The sequence below is a fragment of the Saccostrea cucullata genome, unplaced genomic scaffold (genome assembly GCF_032062105.1).
Source record: "Saccostrea cucullata isolate Sc308-1 unplaced genomic scaffold, CSIRO_AGI_Scuc_v1 ctg9985, whole genome shotgun sequence".
Classification (NCBI taxonomy): Eukaryota; Metazoa; Mollusca; class Bivalvia; order Ostreida; family Ostreidae; genus Saccostrea; species Saccostrea cuccullata.
In genome coordinates this window covers 5,332-21,661 of record NW_026924671.1, presented here as the reverse complement: position 1 = coordinate 21,661, position 16,330 = coordinate 5,332, and the positions used below count along the sequence as shown (strand labels likewise).

Here is a 16,330-nt window from a genome sequence, read left to right as displayed (position 1 = left end):
AGTCTAGTATCTATCTTATTTGACCCTTGACCTTTGACCACATGACCTAAGTAATAGGAATAATCTACTCCTTAAAAAAATGTGCATATGCACCAAGTTTGATGTCTCATGCGAAGTATTTCAAATATAAATTGATAATTCCATATTTGACACCTTTGATGTTTTGCCCTGACAATCAATAGTGGTCATTTTATCCTTAAGGGGAGCAAATGTACCAATTTTGATCTCTACCAATCAGAGGGTTCTCAAGATACTACATGGACATTACCTTCACAAGTCAAAGACAGTTTTGACCTTGCCATGTGACTTCAAAATCAACAGGGGTCATGTACTCTCCAGGGAGTACCAGTGTATTTAGTCTGCTCTCTGTCAACATGGTCAGCAAAGTGTTCTCAAGATTCTGAGTGGTCAATTTATTGGTATATCCACTTTGACCCATGACCTTTGATCTCAAAATCAAAAGGAGTCATTTATTCCTAAGGGAAATCAATGTCTGTCAAGCAAATGGTTTTTAGGATATAAACTAACATGCTCTTCCTATGTCTAGAGTAATACAACCCTTAACCTTCAATCATCTATATCAATAAGGGACCGGTCCCTTAACCGCACAGGAATAGATGGTACCATCTATTCCTGTGCGGTTACCAGAAGAACTCTTTTCAGTTTGATGCCTGTAAAGCAAAAGACTTCTCAAGATAGCGACAAACATGGTGGACTGAACAACAGGTATAAAGCAATACCCCCCCCCTTTTTTTTTTAAAAGCATAAAAATGGTGGTAATTTAAATCCATATGTGTAAAATATAATAGTTTTAATAAATATGAATATATACAAATCTATTTAGAGAAGAGACCTTTATATGGAATATGATTTAGCATTCATAATCCCACTGCTGTGTACCGTCTTACCACTAAATGTTCCTTGCCAATCTCTTATTAGGTTTTTCACTAAGTAATCATAAAAATATATTTGCTGTAATAAATTTTCATAAAAATTTGAACAGGATGTTATGTTGTCACTATTTATAAGTTAAAACAAAAAATTAAAGATTTTGTCCTGAGAGGTTTGCAAAAAAATGATATTGATACAAGAGGCTTGTGGGCCATTCAGGTCATCTGAGTATCATGTAAAAACTTTGGCAAAACTGATAATGAAAGTTTAAAGATTAATCTCCCTTAGTGCCCTCTTTTGTTAAAGAGTGGGTTTTTGTTTCTGTGTAAACAGGCAGATGGGACAGCTATTTAAATTGGATACAACATCGATAGCTGGTCTATCACAACTGATATAAGAGATGCACTCTTCAACTCAAAAATTACAAAATTTATCCAAAGGCATAATTTTTTCCAACCAAGGATTCACATACAACAAAAGATTTTAGAAAAAATCAACAGTTATGACTTATGAAGTTACAAAATGAGGGAAGAGGTATTAAATCTCCAATAATAGATACGCATCATTGTACTTGTCATTCTGAATGACACACCAAATCCTTCCCTTAATATAATTTCGAAGAGCCCACTAACTCTCTAAAGCAGGTTTGTACAATCAATGAAGTGTCTTTTCACAAAGACTATGATGGTTCATTTGTTTCAATGAAATATGTGTAAATAGAGCTCAATAAACTAATCAAATTCTTCACTACTTGATAATTTTATTTATCTATGCATGTTGGAGTATGTCAGCAACCTGTCCCACTTCCATGCCAGTAATTATATGAATACTTTCTGCACCTCCATCATTGGAGAGTCACAACCTCAAAACTTGCATATAGGGTCATTTCAAAGCTGAGGAAATGAAATGCACAATTTCAAAAGAGAGAGAAGATATTTAAAGAAAGAATGCATTATCACTATATATTTAACAGATTCCCCATCCTATGGGTCATGAATTTACTTATATGGCTCAATGCTTATTACAACAGTTTGACTGTTCGATGTCTAGGAGTAAAAAGATTTTTAAAGATTGCATTAAAGGTGCTTGGACACATATTTGAAGTTCATATTTTCTCAAATTTTCTATATAATTTTATGACTTATATGTTGCTATACCATTTCATATTAAAATAAAAATCTTATTTTATCTTGAATTTATTGAAACTTAGAATTTTCACAATTTAAATTTTATTCTTAATAAGAAAAGTGGCAATTTTGTTGCGTATTAATGAAAAATATTAAAACTTTAATCCAGAAAATTCAGAGTAGAAATGTTTGATTCAACTTTGAAAGCAAAACCCACTCACAGTATTGTGAGTCTGTGCTTAGTGGTGCATGCAGAGTTTAACAACTGAACGCACTTGGTGAATAGTAAACATTCACAATAACAGAGCTTTTGCCCTGTTTACAAAAACGTACAGCACTGGGCAGGGGCTGACGATACTAGCGTGTGCAGGGTTTTGCTTTCAAACATAATTACTCTGAATTTTCTAGATTATAAATGTTATATTTTTTGATTAATACACAACAAAATTGGCTCTTTTCTTAAATATTAAGGATAAATTTATAATTACATTTGTATTTGTGAAAGTGCAAGAATGAGTTAATTCAATGCATCCCAGAATTCATAGTTCCAATAATTTCCAGATAAAACAAGTTTTTTATTACATTTTCATGTAAATGCTATTGCAATATATGCTATTAAATATATAGTCATATAAAAATTTCATGTGGGATTTAATTTTGTTAATAATTGTAAACAACGACATACACAAAATTTAATCTCCCATGGCAATTTCTGCTTTTACAGTATGCCAAAACTGGTTGAAATTGGTTCACTGGGGTCAGATAAGAGGTCGTAAAATGTTCAAATGTTAACGTATGACAGACAACGCACACATATGGACAAAAACAGATAGCAAAAGGTCACCAGGGTAAACTAAGGTGACCTAAAACTGTTTTCCAATATTGTGTTTAAAAAAAAACTATCTCTTACCAGTAGTCAGTTGACTCATATAAAAAACTGAGGATTTTTTTTTTTTGTAAATAAATGTAGAAATTTGAAAACAAAATTGAAATGCATAAAAATTCATCAGTTTTTTTCATAAAACAAAGTGCATTGACCTGTAAACACCATTTTAAAGGATTTAAACATTTTACATCATTTGTTCTGTATTGTAACATCTATTAATCATATCAACTATGATTTTCCTATCTTACATGCGTCTGTATTTAATTCCTTACTTACATGCATCTGTATTTAATTTCTGTGCTTCAAGGGGATCTGTATCTGGGGGAGTACAACTCCTGAAAAAATATTTACAAATGTATTTGCAAATGTACTCAGAATTCAATTCAATGCAAAACATAGATTACAATGGCAGTGTCCATGTTTTGCTACAGAAAACCCAAAATATGTGTTAGATCAAAAAGTAAAATAGGAGGTCAAAATGGCATAATGTAATAAAGTTTCTCCGAAAGTCTCATCAAATTTCATTCAGTGGTATAAGAGAAGTTGCAGATAAGAGATGGGTACCCCAAAGCGTAACAGACAGACGGACGTACAGACAGACAGATGGACATCCTGCTTACTATAAACCCATCTGCTTTTCAAGCAGGGGGTATAATAACAAGAGGCCCATGGGCCACATCGCTCTCCTGAGCACTAAGGGTAGGAAAAAGTAGAAAATGGCTTTTTATTCTAAAGTTTAAATCCAAAAGTAGTCCCATGACCAATCATGGATTTGCCATTTTTTAGAAAATGATTTTTAAAGAATTTTCCTATATATATCTTTAAAAACTTTGGTCGGCCATTTTGGCCCCACCCTACCCCCTGGGGGTCATGATTTGAACAAATTTGAATCTACACTACTTGAGCATGCTTCCATATATATATGATGAATTATGGCTTTGTCATTCTTGAGAAGAAGATGTTTAAAGAATTTTCCTATATATTTCTATGTAAAACTTTGGTTGGCCATTTTGGCCCCGCCCTACCCCCAGGGGTCATGATTTGAAAAAACTTGAATCTACACTACCTGAGCATGCTTCCAAATATATATGATGAATTATGGCTTTATCATTCTTGAGAAGAAGATTTTTAAAGAATTTTCCTATATATTTCTATGTAAAACTTTGGTCGGCCATTTTGGCCCCGCCCTACCCCCCGGGGTCATGATTTGAACAAACTTGAAACTACACTACCTGAGCATGCTTCCATATATTAAATATGATGAATTATGGCTTTGTCATTCTTGAGAAGAAGATTTTTAAAGAATTTTCCTATATATTTCTATGTAAAACTTTGGTTGGCCATTTTGGCCCCGCCCTACCCCCAGGGGTCATGATTTGAAAAAACTTGAATCTACACTACCTGAGCATGCTTCCAAATATATATGATGAATTATGGCTTTATCATTCTTGAGAAGAAGATTTTTAAAGAATTTTCCTATATATTTCTATGTAAAACTTTGGTCGGCCATTTTGGCCCCGCCCTACCCCCCGGGGTCATGATTTGAACAAACTTGAAACTACACTACCTGAGCATGCTTCCATATATTAAATATGATGAATTATGGCTTTGTCATTCTTGAGAAGAAGATTTTTAAAGAATTTTCCTATATATTTCTATGTAAAAGTTTCGTCGGCCATTTTGGCCCCGCCCTACCCCCGGGGGTAATGACTTGAACAAACTTGAATCTACACTACCTGAGGATGTTTCCCCATAAGTTTCATCTTTCCTGGCACAGAGGTTCTTGAGAAGAAGATTTTTCAAATATGCCACCAAATTTTCATTAATTCCCAATTATCTCCCCTTGAATAAGGGCGTGGATCTTCATTTGAACAAACTTGAATCCCCTTCACCCAAGGATACTTTGTGGCAAGTTTGGTTGAAATTGGCCCAGCGGTTCTTGAGAAGAAGTCGAAAATGTGAAAAGTTTACAGACAGATGGACAGACGGACAGACAGACAGACAGACTGACGGACGCCGGACAAAATGTGATCAGAAAAGCTCACTTGAGCTTTCAGCTCAGGTGAGCTAAAAACCAACAGACAAAGACTAATTTTTGCCTTAGAAACAACCCTATGTTTTGTGAAACACCATCTGACAGCTCTTTTTTCAGGAGCAGGTCAAACTCCTTGCTCAAGGTCATTTGCTAGATCAGCTTAAGAAAGGTCTTACACCAAGGAATACACTTACGAATACAAAATATTTAAAAGGGCTAGCAACAACCAGAGTATCGGTATATGGCCAAGGTTAATATTTTACAAAATTAGGTCATACTAAAATGTCATGCTTATGATATCAAAAATGTAGGTCACCAAAAAATAGATCTTGTCACATGAAATACTCATTAAAGTGAAATAATAGTATTTAAGAAGTTTAAAAGTTATTACTAAGGTTAAGGTTTTAACCAGAAGTCTCTGTCGAGACTGCAGCTCTACTGGTTTGTACTTATAATAAAGAAAGAGTAAAATAGCAGTTAAGACTTAAAACTTTACAAAAGCAATATATAGAATAATGATCCTTGATTAAATCTCTTTTTGAGGCAAGATTGCAATAAGACTACAACTGTAGGAGTAGATTTTAATAAAATTTTACAGAATTTTCAATTTAAATTACTATGGCAACATAAATCATTAAAATCAAAAACACAAAACTGATAATTATGTATCTCAGTGTAGTCTGCTTTGTGCCTAGTTATATTAAAATTAGACCAAAACTGTAGGATTTTGAATGTATTTGAAAAAAAAATTCTATTTTTAGTAACCACGGAAACACCATTCATCAAAATCAAAAACCGATAAATGGAATTATGTATCTAAGTGTGGTCTACTTGTATGCAAAGTTATATTGAAATCAGACTTAAACTGTAGGAGAAGTAGCATTTTGAATGATTTTCACAAAAATTTCTATTTTTAGTAACCATGGCAACACCATTCATCGAAATCAAAAACTGGTAAACAGAATTATGTATCTTAGTGTAGTCTACTTGTGTGCCAAGTTATACTGAAATAAAACTAAAACTGTAGGAGAAGTAGCATTTTGAATGTTTTTAAAATAATTTCTATTTTTAGTAACCACGGCAACACCATTCATCAAAATCAAAAACCCATATACAGAATCATGTATCTTAGTGTAGTCTACTTGTGTGCCAAGTTATACTTAAATCAGACCAAAACTGTACGAGGAGTTGCATTTTGAATGTATTTCAAAAAATTTCTATTTTTAGTAACCACGGCAACACCATTCATTGAAATCAAAAACCGATAAACAGAATTATGTATCTTAGTGTAGTCTACTTGTGTGCCAAGTTATATTGAAATCAGACCAACACTGTATGAGGAGCTGCATTTTGAATGTATTTCAAAAAATTTCTATTTTTAGTAACCACGGAAACACCATTCATCAAAATCAAAAACCGATGTATAGAATTATGTATCTTAGTGTAGTCTACTTGTGTGCCAAGTTATACTGAAATCAGACTTAAACTGTAGGAGAAGTAGCATTTTGAATGATTTTCACAAAATTTTCTACTTTTAGTAACCATGGCAACACCGTTAATTGAAATCAAAAACCGATATACAGAATTATGTATCTTAGTGTAGTCTACTTGTGTGCCAAGTTACATTGAAATCAGACCAAAACTCTAGGAGGAGTAGCGTTTTGAAAAATTGTTTACAGACAGCAAGACAGACAGACAGACGGACGGATGGCGGGTGCATTACAATCACATAAACTCTTCTGGTCTCTGACCAGTAGAGCTAAAAATGAAGTTCTAAAACTCTAAAGTCAACATCACAAAAGAAAAAATTGTGTTACAAACAAAGATATTGTCTAAAGGAATTGACATGCAAAATTTGAGAGGCCTTGCACCAACTCTTAAAAAGTTATGGCCAATGTTACTTTTTGGCAGACAGAAAACAGCTAAACACACAGTCAGACAGAACAAAATACATGTATATACATCCCAAAATCATTAATTATAATGGGAAAAAAGATCTGTAAGTCTATGGAATCAACCATTTAGACATTCAGACATAAACTGATGTACAGTGTATATATACATGACACATTTCATCTGTAAAAACCAGTAAGGACCAGCTTAAACTGGTTACCTTATTTTTTTTATCCTGTGTATCTCATACATTTAACAGTGAATCTGTTTGTTTTTTAAATTACATGGTTATAGGGGTCAATAAAATATCCCATAATTACACATCTGAGATACAATCTTCAAAGTTGCAAACTTTTAGCAAATTTAAAAATTGAAGAAGGGATAAAGTTACACCTGAGAACAAACAAAAGCTCACTTCATCTCAGCTTCCTTGGCCTCTTTGGATGAAATATCCTCCTCTACGCTGTAGTCTAGGATGGATTTGACCCCAAACTTGCGATTGTTGTTGACCAGTGGTCGAATGGCAACTTGATCCTCTCCGGCCACAAACTGACCATAAAAGGTAGCCTTCATTATCTTGCAAAATAGTTGCTTTCCCAGCAGTCGTCTGCTCCATTTTAACACCTTTTAAAAAATAAATCAAAGATTTATAGGTTGTATGGTACAGAAGCTTCAATAGGCAAAGAAACATCAATCAGCATAATTATTGAAGCATTACAAGACCAATCGATATAGTCAGCAGAGCAATGAAAATATACATGAATGACTTTGTATGTTTAATGTAAATAATATTCATTCAAGATTAAGAGACATGACAATTTAACAAGTGTAACTAACGCTAATTTTTGTACTATTAATTTTTTTCCCATTCTAGCAGTCCAACCGAGTTAATGTTTTACTATATAAACATGTTCGCTCAGGGGATTACTGGATAGGATGACTTTAAAAAAAATCTAACTAAACTTGATTAAATCACAGTGAAAAACATTCTCAACATTGATTTTATGTATATATTTGACCTTTAAGTTTACAATTGGACGCATGCCATGCCCGGATATATTTGTCATGTTATACAAAAACTGTTTACAAGTTGAGAGGGTTATCAAACCAGCGTCACAGATTATGCGGATTTTGTTTTGTTTAAAAATAAAAATATTACATTGTAAACAACGTAACTCAGTATACAGGTGTTAAATGAATTAATTTTATCCAATCTTTATGCCACATTGAACAACTTGCGTAATCAAATAATACATAGTGGCACCTAGTGCAGATTGAATGACAACTCACTGTTTTGTTATGGTTTACAAGTAAGGGTATAGAACACATATTGAACACAAATAATGCCCGGGCAATTTCTGCCGTTGATTTGCTCCTGTAAGCCTCTCTAGCGTTGTTGAATGACAAGTCAAGAGCAGGGGAATGGTTGTCTGAACTGTCATGTTTCACTGTAATATCGTCTCTGGCGGCCACTGATTCCTGATTCAGACGCTGAGATGAGGTAAATTTTGTTCTCCAAAACTGACTGAAGATTCCTTGTACATACTTTCCTTCTAAAATTCGTACATGGGGCAAAAAATTCCGACTGAATGAAGTACGCAACATTGCCGCCATGCTGTAGGATGTAAACAACAAGGGACGCAACTCCGTGTAGAAACCTTATCAACCAATCATAGCCTCCCATTCTTACACACCCCCTTCTAATAGCGAGTATGCATGGTATGCGAGCGGATCTAACATCTAATTATACCCCCCGCTTGAAAAGCGGGAGGGTATATAGTAATCGGTATTTCCGTCCGTCCGTCCGTCCGTCCGTCTGTACGTCCGTCCGTCTGTCCGTCCGTCCGTCTGTTCTTACGAGAGGTACATTGTGGGGTAAAATTAATGTATTTTCCAGCAGTGTGGGGTTTTTTGGGTACTGTGGGGTTAACCCCATAATGAAGAGGTCTAATTACGTTCAAAATTACTCTATGAGGTCGAAAAACCTAAAATTAGATTTAACCTCACAAAGACTTTGTCCAAATTTTGGACATGTCCTTAGCCCAAAACGCTCAGACATTCAGAAATCTGCTGTTTAGAGGAGTTCGGTAATTGAATCGAGGAGTTCCGAATACCTGAGCATGCGCATATATTTAAAACTAACTGCGCATGCGCAGATTACGGAAGTAGCTGTGTTTGGACACTTTGTATTAGCAGTGAGGAAATTCGGAAACACAAAAAGCAAATGCAGTAAGTCTTATTATTTTGTTGCACCACATTGAAAAAAAGCTTTGTAAATTGTTTGACATGCTTCATACGTACATTATGCAGTTGTAGAATTTATTTAAAGTCAAGGAAAGGACATCTGTAGTCCACATAAACACATACCTATTGAAAACGGGCTTTTGTGAAAAAAATTATAATGAATGCACTGATAGTTCTTTTTTTAATCAGAGGTCTGCAATGAAAATCGACCGATACCCGGGGGTCGGGCTAGTGGTTTTCTGCATGAAGGTCGCCCCGTTGGCCAGTAAAAAAAGATAATATTATTTATACACATGCAATACGTGCAAAGCACACCCTGGTACGTATTTTCACTCGTTTTTTGCTATAAAAATCCAAACCATTTAAATTTTCCATATAACATGCCCCAACTGTCAATAAATCTCCATAATTTAATCCGTATTTGAGTACTACTTGGCTTATTTACTTCAAAAAAACGATCGTGTTTTTTCTTAATTCGAATTTTCTCTATATCTATGGTAAATACATGCAGATATCTCATAGCATAAATACATGTGATTCTTCCGACGAGAGACAAAATCTCTGGATTTTTCACGCCTGTTCCGCCCCTCCCGATTAATTTTTAAATCTTCCGTGTTTAAATTTTTTCAAATTGAATATTTTTGGCTTTAATTTTATCCTGTTTCGTAGTATAATTGCTCTCTCTCTCTCTCTCTCTCTCTCTCTCTCTCTCTCTCTCTCTCTTTGAATTCATTCTAGATACGTACCAATTGTTTATCTACTCTTCACACATTTGTTTACATGTACTTGTAATCGTACCTTAATCTATAGAGAGAAAATCAGAATGGAAAAATGGAATTAACAATGTCACTGCAATAAATTTTCACAGCAAGTAGGCTTTGTAGGAATCAACATGGGGTTGTATAATAAGGTTGTAAAATTTAGTGGTATATCAATTTGATAAATGACAATCAATGTTTATAAATGAGTGCAGGACATTTTAATCAGTTGTTAAAATACCCATTATGTCACATTTTTTTCACATTCGCTTGTGTAATTATGTGCCCGATAATAAAATTCACCTATTAAAGAAATTAAACAAATTACCTTTAGATACGTATATAAAATTATATAACTCTGTTTGTGTTAATGGAAAAAATATAATTGTCATGTAAGATCAATTTGTACTTATTTTTCAAGATCGACGATTGAAAATTTAAAAGAATTAAATCACAATTAATAGTTTTTCAATAGCTAAACTTAAAGAAATTCAAGCTTAAAGCTACATTTTGTAATTTACAATATTAATTCATCATTGCTTTTAATATTTACAGTGAGAGTATGTGACTTAGCTATTTAATACAGGGCTATCAGTATTTTCACAACTGTTAGATTTTGATTCCGTGTAGAAGCCCTAATTGCAACTCTTGTCAAAACAAATGTTTTGTATAGCATGATTATCTCGTGAATTTCACTATCAGGAGACGATCGATAGGGATTAGTTACGCTCTACTGCACTTGACACCTGTGTTGTGTAGAATGATTTTAAACTGCGTAAATACAAATCTTTGGTCAATTGAATAATTTTTTGTGTGTGTCTGCATGTTAGATAGAAATTCTGACAGCTTTATAAAAATAATATTAAAAATTTACCAGACTCTAAAAGCTTCAGCAAACTAGTTGATCGAGGATTAATTGAAAGGGGGGGGGGGGGGTTACACTACTGATCATTACCTGAACATATGATAGTGAAGTTTTTAAATGGATTTTATTGACACTTACTAAAATAAATTTTCATACTTTTAATTCACCATTAAACTGTCTTTTAATTAAAGCTTGTGTATTTTTTCTTATTAAAAAAATAGATAGTAGTAAGGCACATGTATTTCTTCTTGAATGATACTGTAATTCAATTATCATATATTTGAATGTAACAAAAGAACACTCTGAGTTCCCGAAACTAGTCAAAAATATGTCGGACAATTGTCTTGTAAATATTCAAAATTCACCGGACAGTTGTAAAATTTACCTGACATTAATTTTTTGTATGTAAATTTAACATATTATAGGATTGGAAATTGTGTCGATATAATAAATAATATGTGTAAATAAAAAGATGGCACATGCAGATTTAAAAAAAAAAATGATTAAAATATTTTCTATAAGGCCTGTGTATGCAGGATTTGACGTCGCCGACGGCGTGTGATGACCAACGCTTAATTCATCGTATAAAATTATTATGTCCTTTCTGACAGATTTTTAAAAAAAATTTTTAAAATAAAATCTGCAACATGACAACTCTTGGTTGATTGTTTGGAATTAGTGGGAAATATATGTTGTTTTCCAGGCTTTTTTCTTTTGGATTTAGGATTTTGGTATTGTATGTGCCAGGAAAAATATTACGTAAAATATCAAACTCGTTTTAAAAAGCCTGGAGAACGTCCGATATTTCTGACTAGTTAAAATTTATTATATAACCTCCACACAGTTAAAAATATGTACTAATGATATAAAGATATGCAAATTTATCATGAAAATGATGATTTAAGTGAATTTGTTGTCGTTTTACTACATTCAAGTCAGTCCGCTATTTTTAGAAAAGGGGAAAAACGCGCATGTATTTTAAATGCTATCAAATACATTTAAAAAATCCAGAAGTTGGTATAATATTATCATGCTAATAGATTAAATTATAGAGAAAATAATAAATGGTAACAAATTGTCTGTAATCAAGCAGAAATAGCAGGCAACTCTTGCAACCCTGCAAATTCGTCCTTCAAAACGAAAGTAGATTGTCACATTTTTTTACTGTCAGAACTACAGAGTGCATATATTTATCAGAGGGAAAATATTTGTTTGACAGTGTTTTTAAAACTGTTTTTCCTCCCAGACTTATGGAAATTATTATTTTAATATGTAGCTTTTTATAGTAGACAATTTTACACATTTTATTTAAACAAGATCTGGCGCGCCCCTGACGTTTTTTTTTCATTCCTTTAGTTTTGCATTTGTTTATTGTCAGGACAATTGAATTAAATGATTTTGTTAAGATTATATGTAAACGTTATACAGTCTGTAAAAAAAAAACATCAGACATTTTGACCGATAAAATTAAGATTTTACCGGCCCCATTCAAAGTTTACGGGGATCCCTAGTGGACCGGTGCGTTTCGGGAACTCGGAACACTTATGAATGTATGAAGTTTAACTGTTTTGTAGGAACAGAAACATCAGTGGCGTAGCTAGGATGAAAATGAAGTGCATGATCCAATTTGCAAGGGTCTGGGGGCCGCCCTGAGGCCCCGAGTGGGTCCAGGGCAAAGCCCTGGTAGGGGCCCAGGGGGCGAAGCCCCCGAAAGCTCCTGGATTCTGACGATTTAAACACTCATAAAATCATAAAAGAAAGAGAAGAAAATACATATCTTGACAACGTTTTACCATTATAAATAAACCCAAGGAGCAATTATAATTGTAGAGAGACGATTTAAAAAAAAAAGACTTAATTTTTAAGCAATACAGGACATGCTATCGTAGATTGGCTACTATAAAAATTTTCGGCGATGTTTTTTATCCGCAAAAATTACGAAAAAAAAGAATATTACATAAGGTAATAAATAAAATTAAAGTGGCTCAGAACAATCTACTTATTAATTCATCTTATAAAATAAATATTTTTGTAAATTCAACCCTAAAACTTAATTTCATTTGAGAAAACGAAATGCTCAATTTTTTACGGTAGCTGCCATAATGGTTTTCGAACTTACAGTGTCAGTGACTTTATTATTTTTTTTAAGTAGTAAAACTACGCAAGTGTACATGTAAAGAAAATTAGAAGAAACATAACTTTTGATACTACAGTTATAATTTAATTTGTACATGACTTAAGGAGTAATAGAGTCTCATTATCTTTTTTTTCAAAATGATGTGCATGCTAAATACAAGCATACATGGTAGCTACGCCACTGAACATGCACAAAACCTTAAAAATTTGTCTTTAATTTGATATTTTTTAAATAAGCATGGATTAATATATATATACACACATACAAAGGTTTTGTGAAATTGACATGTTTAATTAAATCAACTGTAGTGGTTATTGCTGTTTATTTATTGACCGACTGGCTACTTCTTTGGCAAACTGGAATAAGAGGCCACCTGTCTAGTTTCTGGACTTCCCAAAGCTTAAAACAAGTTTGACTGTACTTTTTCACCTTTTACCAATATAAGAAAGTAGTTCACAGTACATGACAACTATGCTATAAATAAATTTCGATGAATTTTAATTAGTAACTCGGAATTTTTGTGTGTGTTATAAATAAACATTTGCTTCTGTATTCCTTTGTAGAGTTCAGATACCACTGAAAGTGAACATCAGTGGAACTTTGATGATCTAGGCCACTCTATTGTTGCAGCAACACCAGCAGGCGTCGGACATTCATAAAGTTGAAAGAACAAACCTATGACTTGAACACACAATTTGTGATCTGAATATAGTTCACAAATTTAAGGAAAGCAACTATTAAAGACATCCAGATCGGTGGTTAGTACATGTTATAAGTGCCCATAAAATCAAGACAACAATATTATTTTACAATAAATTAAAACATAACCTGTAAAAAAATTCAACATTATCATTTAGAAATATATTTTACTGTTGTTTTTTTTTTTTTTTGACAGGTATACATGAAGTATGAGTTAAAGACTTTTCAGAAGAACAAGCACAATCCCGATTCATTTTTGCCATTGCCTTCTCCAAACGGCGACATTCAGGACCTGACTTACTTTTCAGAAAAAGAAGATGAATCGATTTTTGAAAGTTAATCTAAAAAGATAACATTTACATGGGTCGTGGATTTGAATTACATTTTCTTGATGGGCAACTAGTTTCAAGTATTTGGATGTCTATTCTCAAGTTACTGCAAACCTTAAATTAACTTCTTGATTATTAGTTAAATGTGAGACCGTGTTAACTTGAAGTAATCATTTTTTGAATTGAGCTATGTAATCTCTGATTACTTATGTTTATGAGTAGTGTTCAGCTTTAAGACAAAAGGATCTTTTATGAACATTGCATTCGGCATGGCGAATTTCTATACATTAACAGTCATAGTTTTCGTCTTTTTTAATTAGCGATCTCATTTTAAATGTGAGAAATAATTATTAAACTGAAATGTACATTTATGTTGTTTGATTTTAATTTTTTGAAAATTATAAATCAATTGCATGTTGGTTTTTTTTTTCATTTTATTTTAGGGGATGGGAGTGGGGGTGCAGCTCTAAGTTTGAGTATATTTTCCAAAAGGATGTACATCGTTATTTTTGTTTTAAGATCAATTTTAAAATGCAAAATGATGAGATATTAGACTACACTTTTTTTCTTAAAACTTCATTTTAATTAATATATTTTGTTTAAAATAAGTAGCAATAACATGCAAGTTTTAGAGTTATTTGACAACTCACTATATACTTGGTTTTTTTTTACATCTATGAAGATTGTCTCAAATTTTGAGGTTTTTTTTCTGTGTTCTACATTTATTGACATGTTTCTTATCTGTGTTCAACTTGTCGAGTAACTGAAAAGTTTGATTAAATTTTTTTTTAAAAATCAGGATCATCTCTTTTATTTATTATTATTAATTTACAATGAAATTATGTATGCTTTTGATGCATAATGTACACTTCAAATTCATGCACCAGCAGATTCAAAGGAAAAATTATCATTAGAAATAAGCAGTAAAGATAAAGAGATTATCCAATTTAAAATAGTTTGAAAAATATTTAAAACAAATTTTCGAGTATGTTATCAAAATAGGAAAAAGTATTATGAGTATTGTTTGGTATTTTTAATAGTAAAAAAAAAGGATATGACGTACTGGCAATCGCATCATCTCACTCAGGGTCTTTCCGTCAGAGTTTGGAAAAACAACCTCGAATGTATTAACATCACCTGATGTTAAAGGTTTTGCTTTTCTTGTTTTTTTTTCAAATATAGGATAGAGGAATTAAGAAGTCCCTTTTATAGTATATTTTATGTAATATCATAGCATTGAATAAAGTTAAACTCCATATTCCACAGATAAAAGGTCTTCATGCATTTATTTCGAAGATCATGAAAGGGGGGGGGGGTTGTTGCCATGGCGTCTAACTAATACATTCGAGGTCGTTTGTCAGCTAGTCAGAAAGGCTCGAGAAGTTGCGATTGAACATAGTGGGGGTACTTGTTCTTTTATTACCAGTCCCTGGTAGAGTTTTTTGATATTAGAACATACTTGGGGTTTTCAAACACTTAAATTCATATGGTTACTGGTATCTGTTACATGAGAACACAGCGGGGTTGTTTGTTTAACACTCTGAGGTTACTAAGATGTCTGATATTTTCTATCAGAACATATTGTGGTTCTTGTCTAACACTTTGTGGGGTTAATGTTATCTTTTATCTATATAAGAACATAATGGGGTTGTTACACGTTATGGGGTTAGTGTTGTCTATTATCTTTATGAGAGTACATAGTGGGGTTGTTGTCCTAACACTTTATGGGGTTAGTGTTGCCTACTATCTTTATGAGAGTACATAGTGGGGTTGCTATCCAAACACTTTATGGGGTTAGTGTTGTCTATTATCTTTATGAGAGTACATAGTGGGGTTGCTGTCCAAACCCGTTATGGGGTTAGTGTTGTCTATTATCTTAATAAGAGTAAATAGTGGGGTTGTTGTCCTAACACTTTATGGGGTTAGTGTTGTCTATTATCTTTATGAGAGTACATAGTGGGGTTGCTGTCCAAACACTTAATGGGGTTAGTGTTGTCTATTATCTTTATGAGAGTACATAGTGGGGTTGCTGTCCAAACACTTTATGGGGTTAGTGTTGTCAATTATCTTTATGAGAGTACATAGTGGGGTTGCTGTCCAAACACTTTATGGGGTTAGTGTTGTCTGTTATCTTTATGAGAGTACATAGTGGGGTTGCTGTCCAAACACTTTATGGGGTTAGTGTTGTCTATTATCTTTATGAGAGTACATAGTGGGGTTGCTGTCCAAACACTTTATGGGGTTAGTGTTGTCTATTATCTTTATGAGAGTACATAGTGGGGTTGCTGTCCAAACACTTTATGGGGTTAGTGTTGTCTATTATCTGTATAACTGGGGTTGCTGACCAAACACTTTATGGGGTTAGTATTGTCTATTATCTTTATAACAGTACATAGTGGGGTTGCTGACCAAACACTTTATGGGGTTAGTGTTGTCTATTATCTTTATGAGAGTACATAGTGGGGT

The 16,330-nt window shown here is 33.1% G+C and overlaps 1 protein-coding gene and 1 long non-coding RNA gene across 2 annotated transcripts; one reads left to right on the top strand and one right to left on the bottom strand.

Moving 5' to 3' along the window:
• Window positions 1-3,180: 3,180 nt before the first annotated feature.
• LOC134267014 (proline dehydrogenase 1, mitochondrial-like) lies at window positions 3,181-8,476 on the bottom strand (the record flags this gene model as incomplete). The annotated part of the gene is made up of 3 exons (XM_062749246.1): window positions 8,123-8,476; window positions 7,248-7,456; window positions 3,181-3,239 (listed from the first exon to the last, which is right to left on the bottom strand). Coding segments are annotated over exons 1-3 (592 nt in total), but the record flags the coding sequence as incomplete, so codon positions are not given.
• Window positions 8,477-8,721: 245 nt separating this feature from the next.
• LOC134267013 (uncharacterized) lies at window positions 8,722-15,667 on the top strand. Its single transcript, XR_009992075.1, has 3 exons — window positions 8,722-9,061; window positions 13,400-13,594; window positions 13,732-15,667. It is a non-coding gene; the product is annotated as an uncharacterized LOC134267013 (long non-coding RNA).
• The last annotated feature ends 663 nt before the right edge of the window (window positions 15,668-16,330 follow it).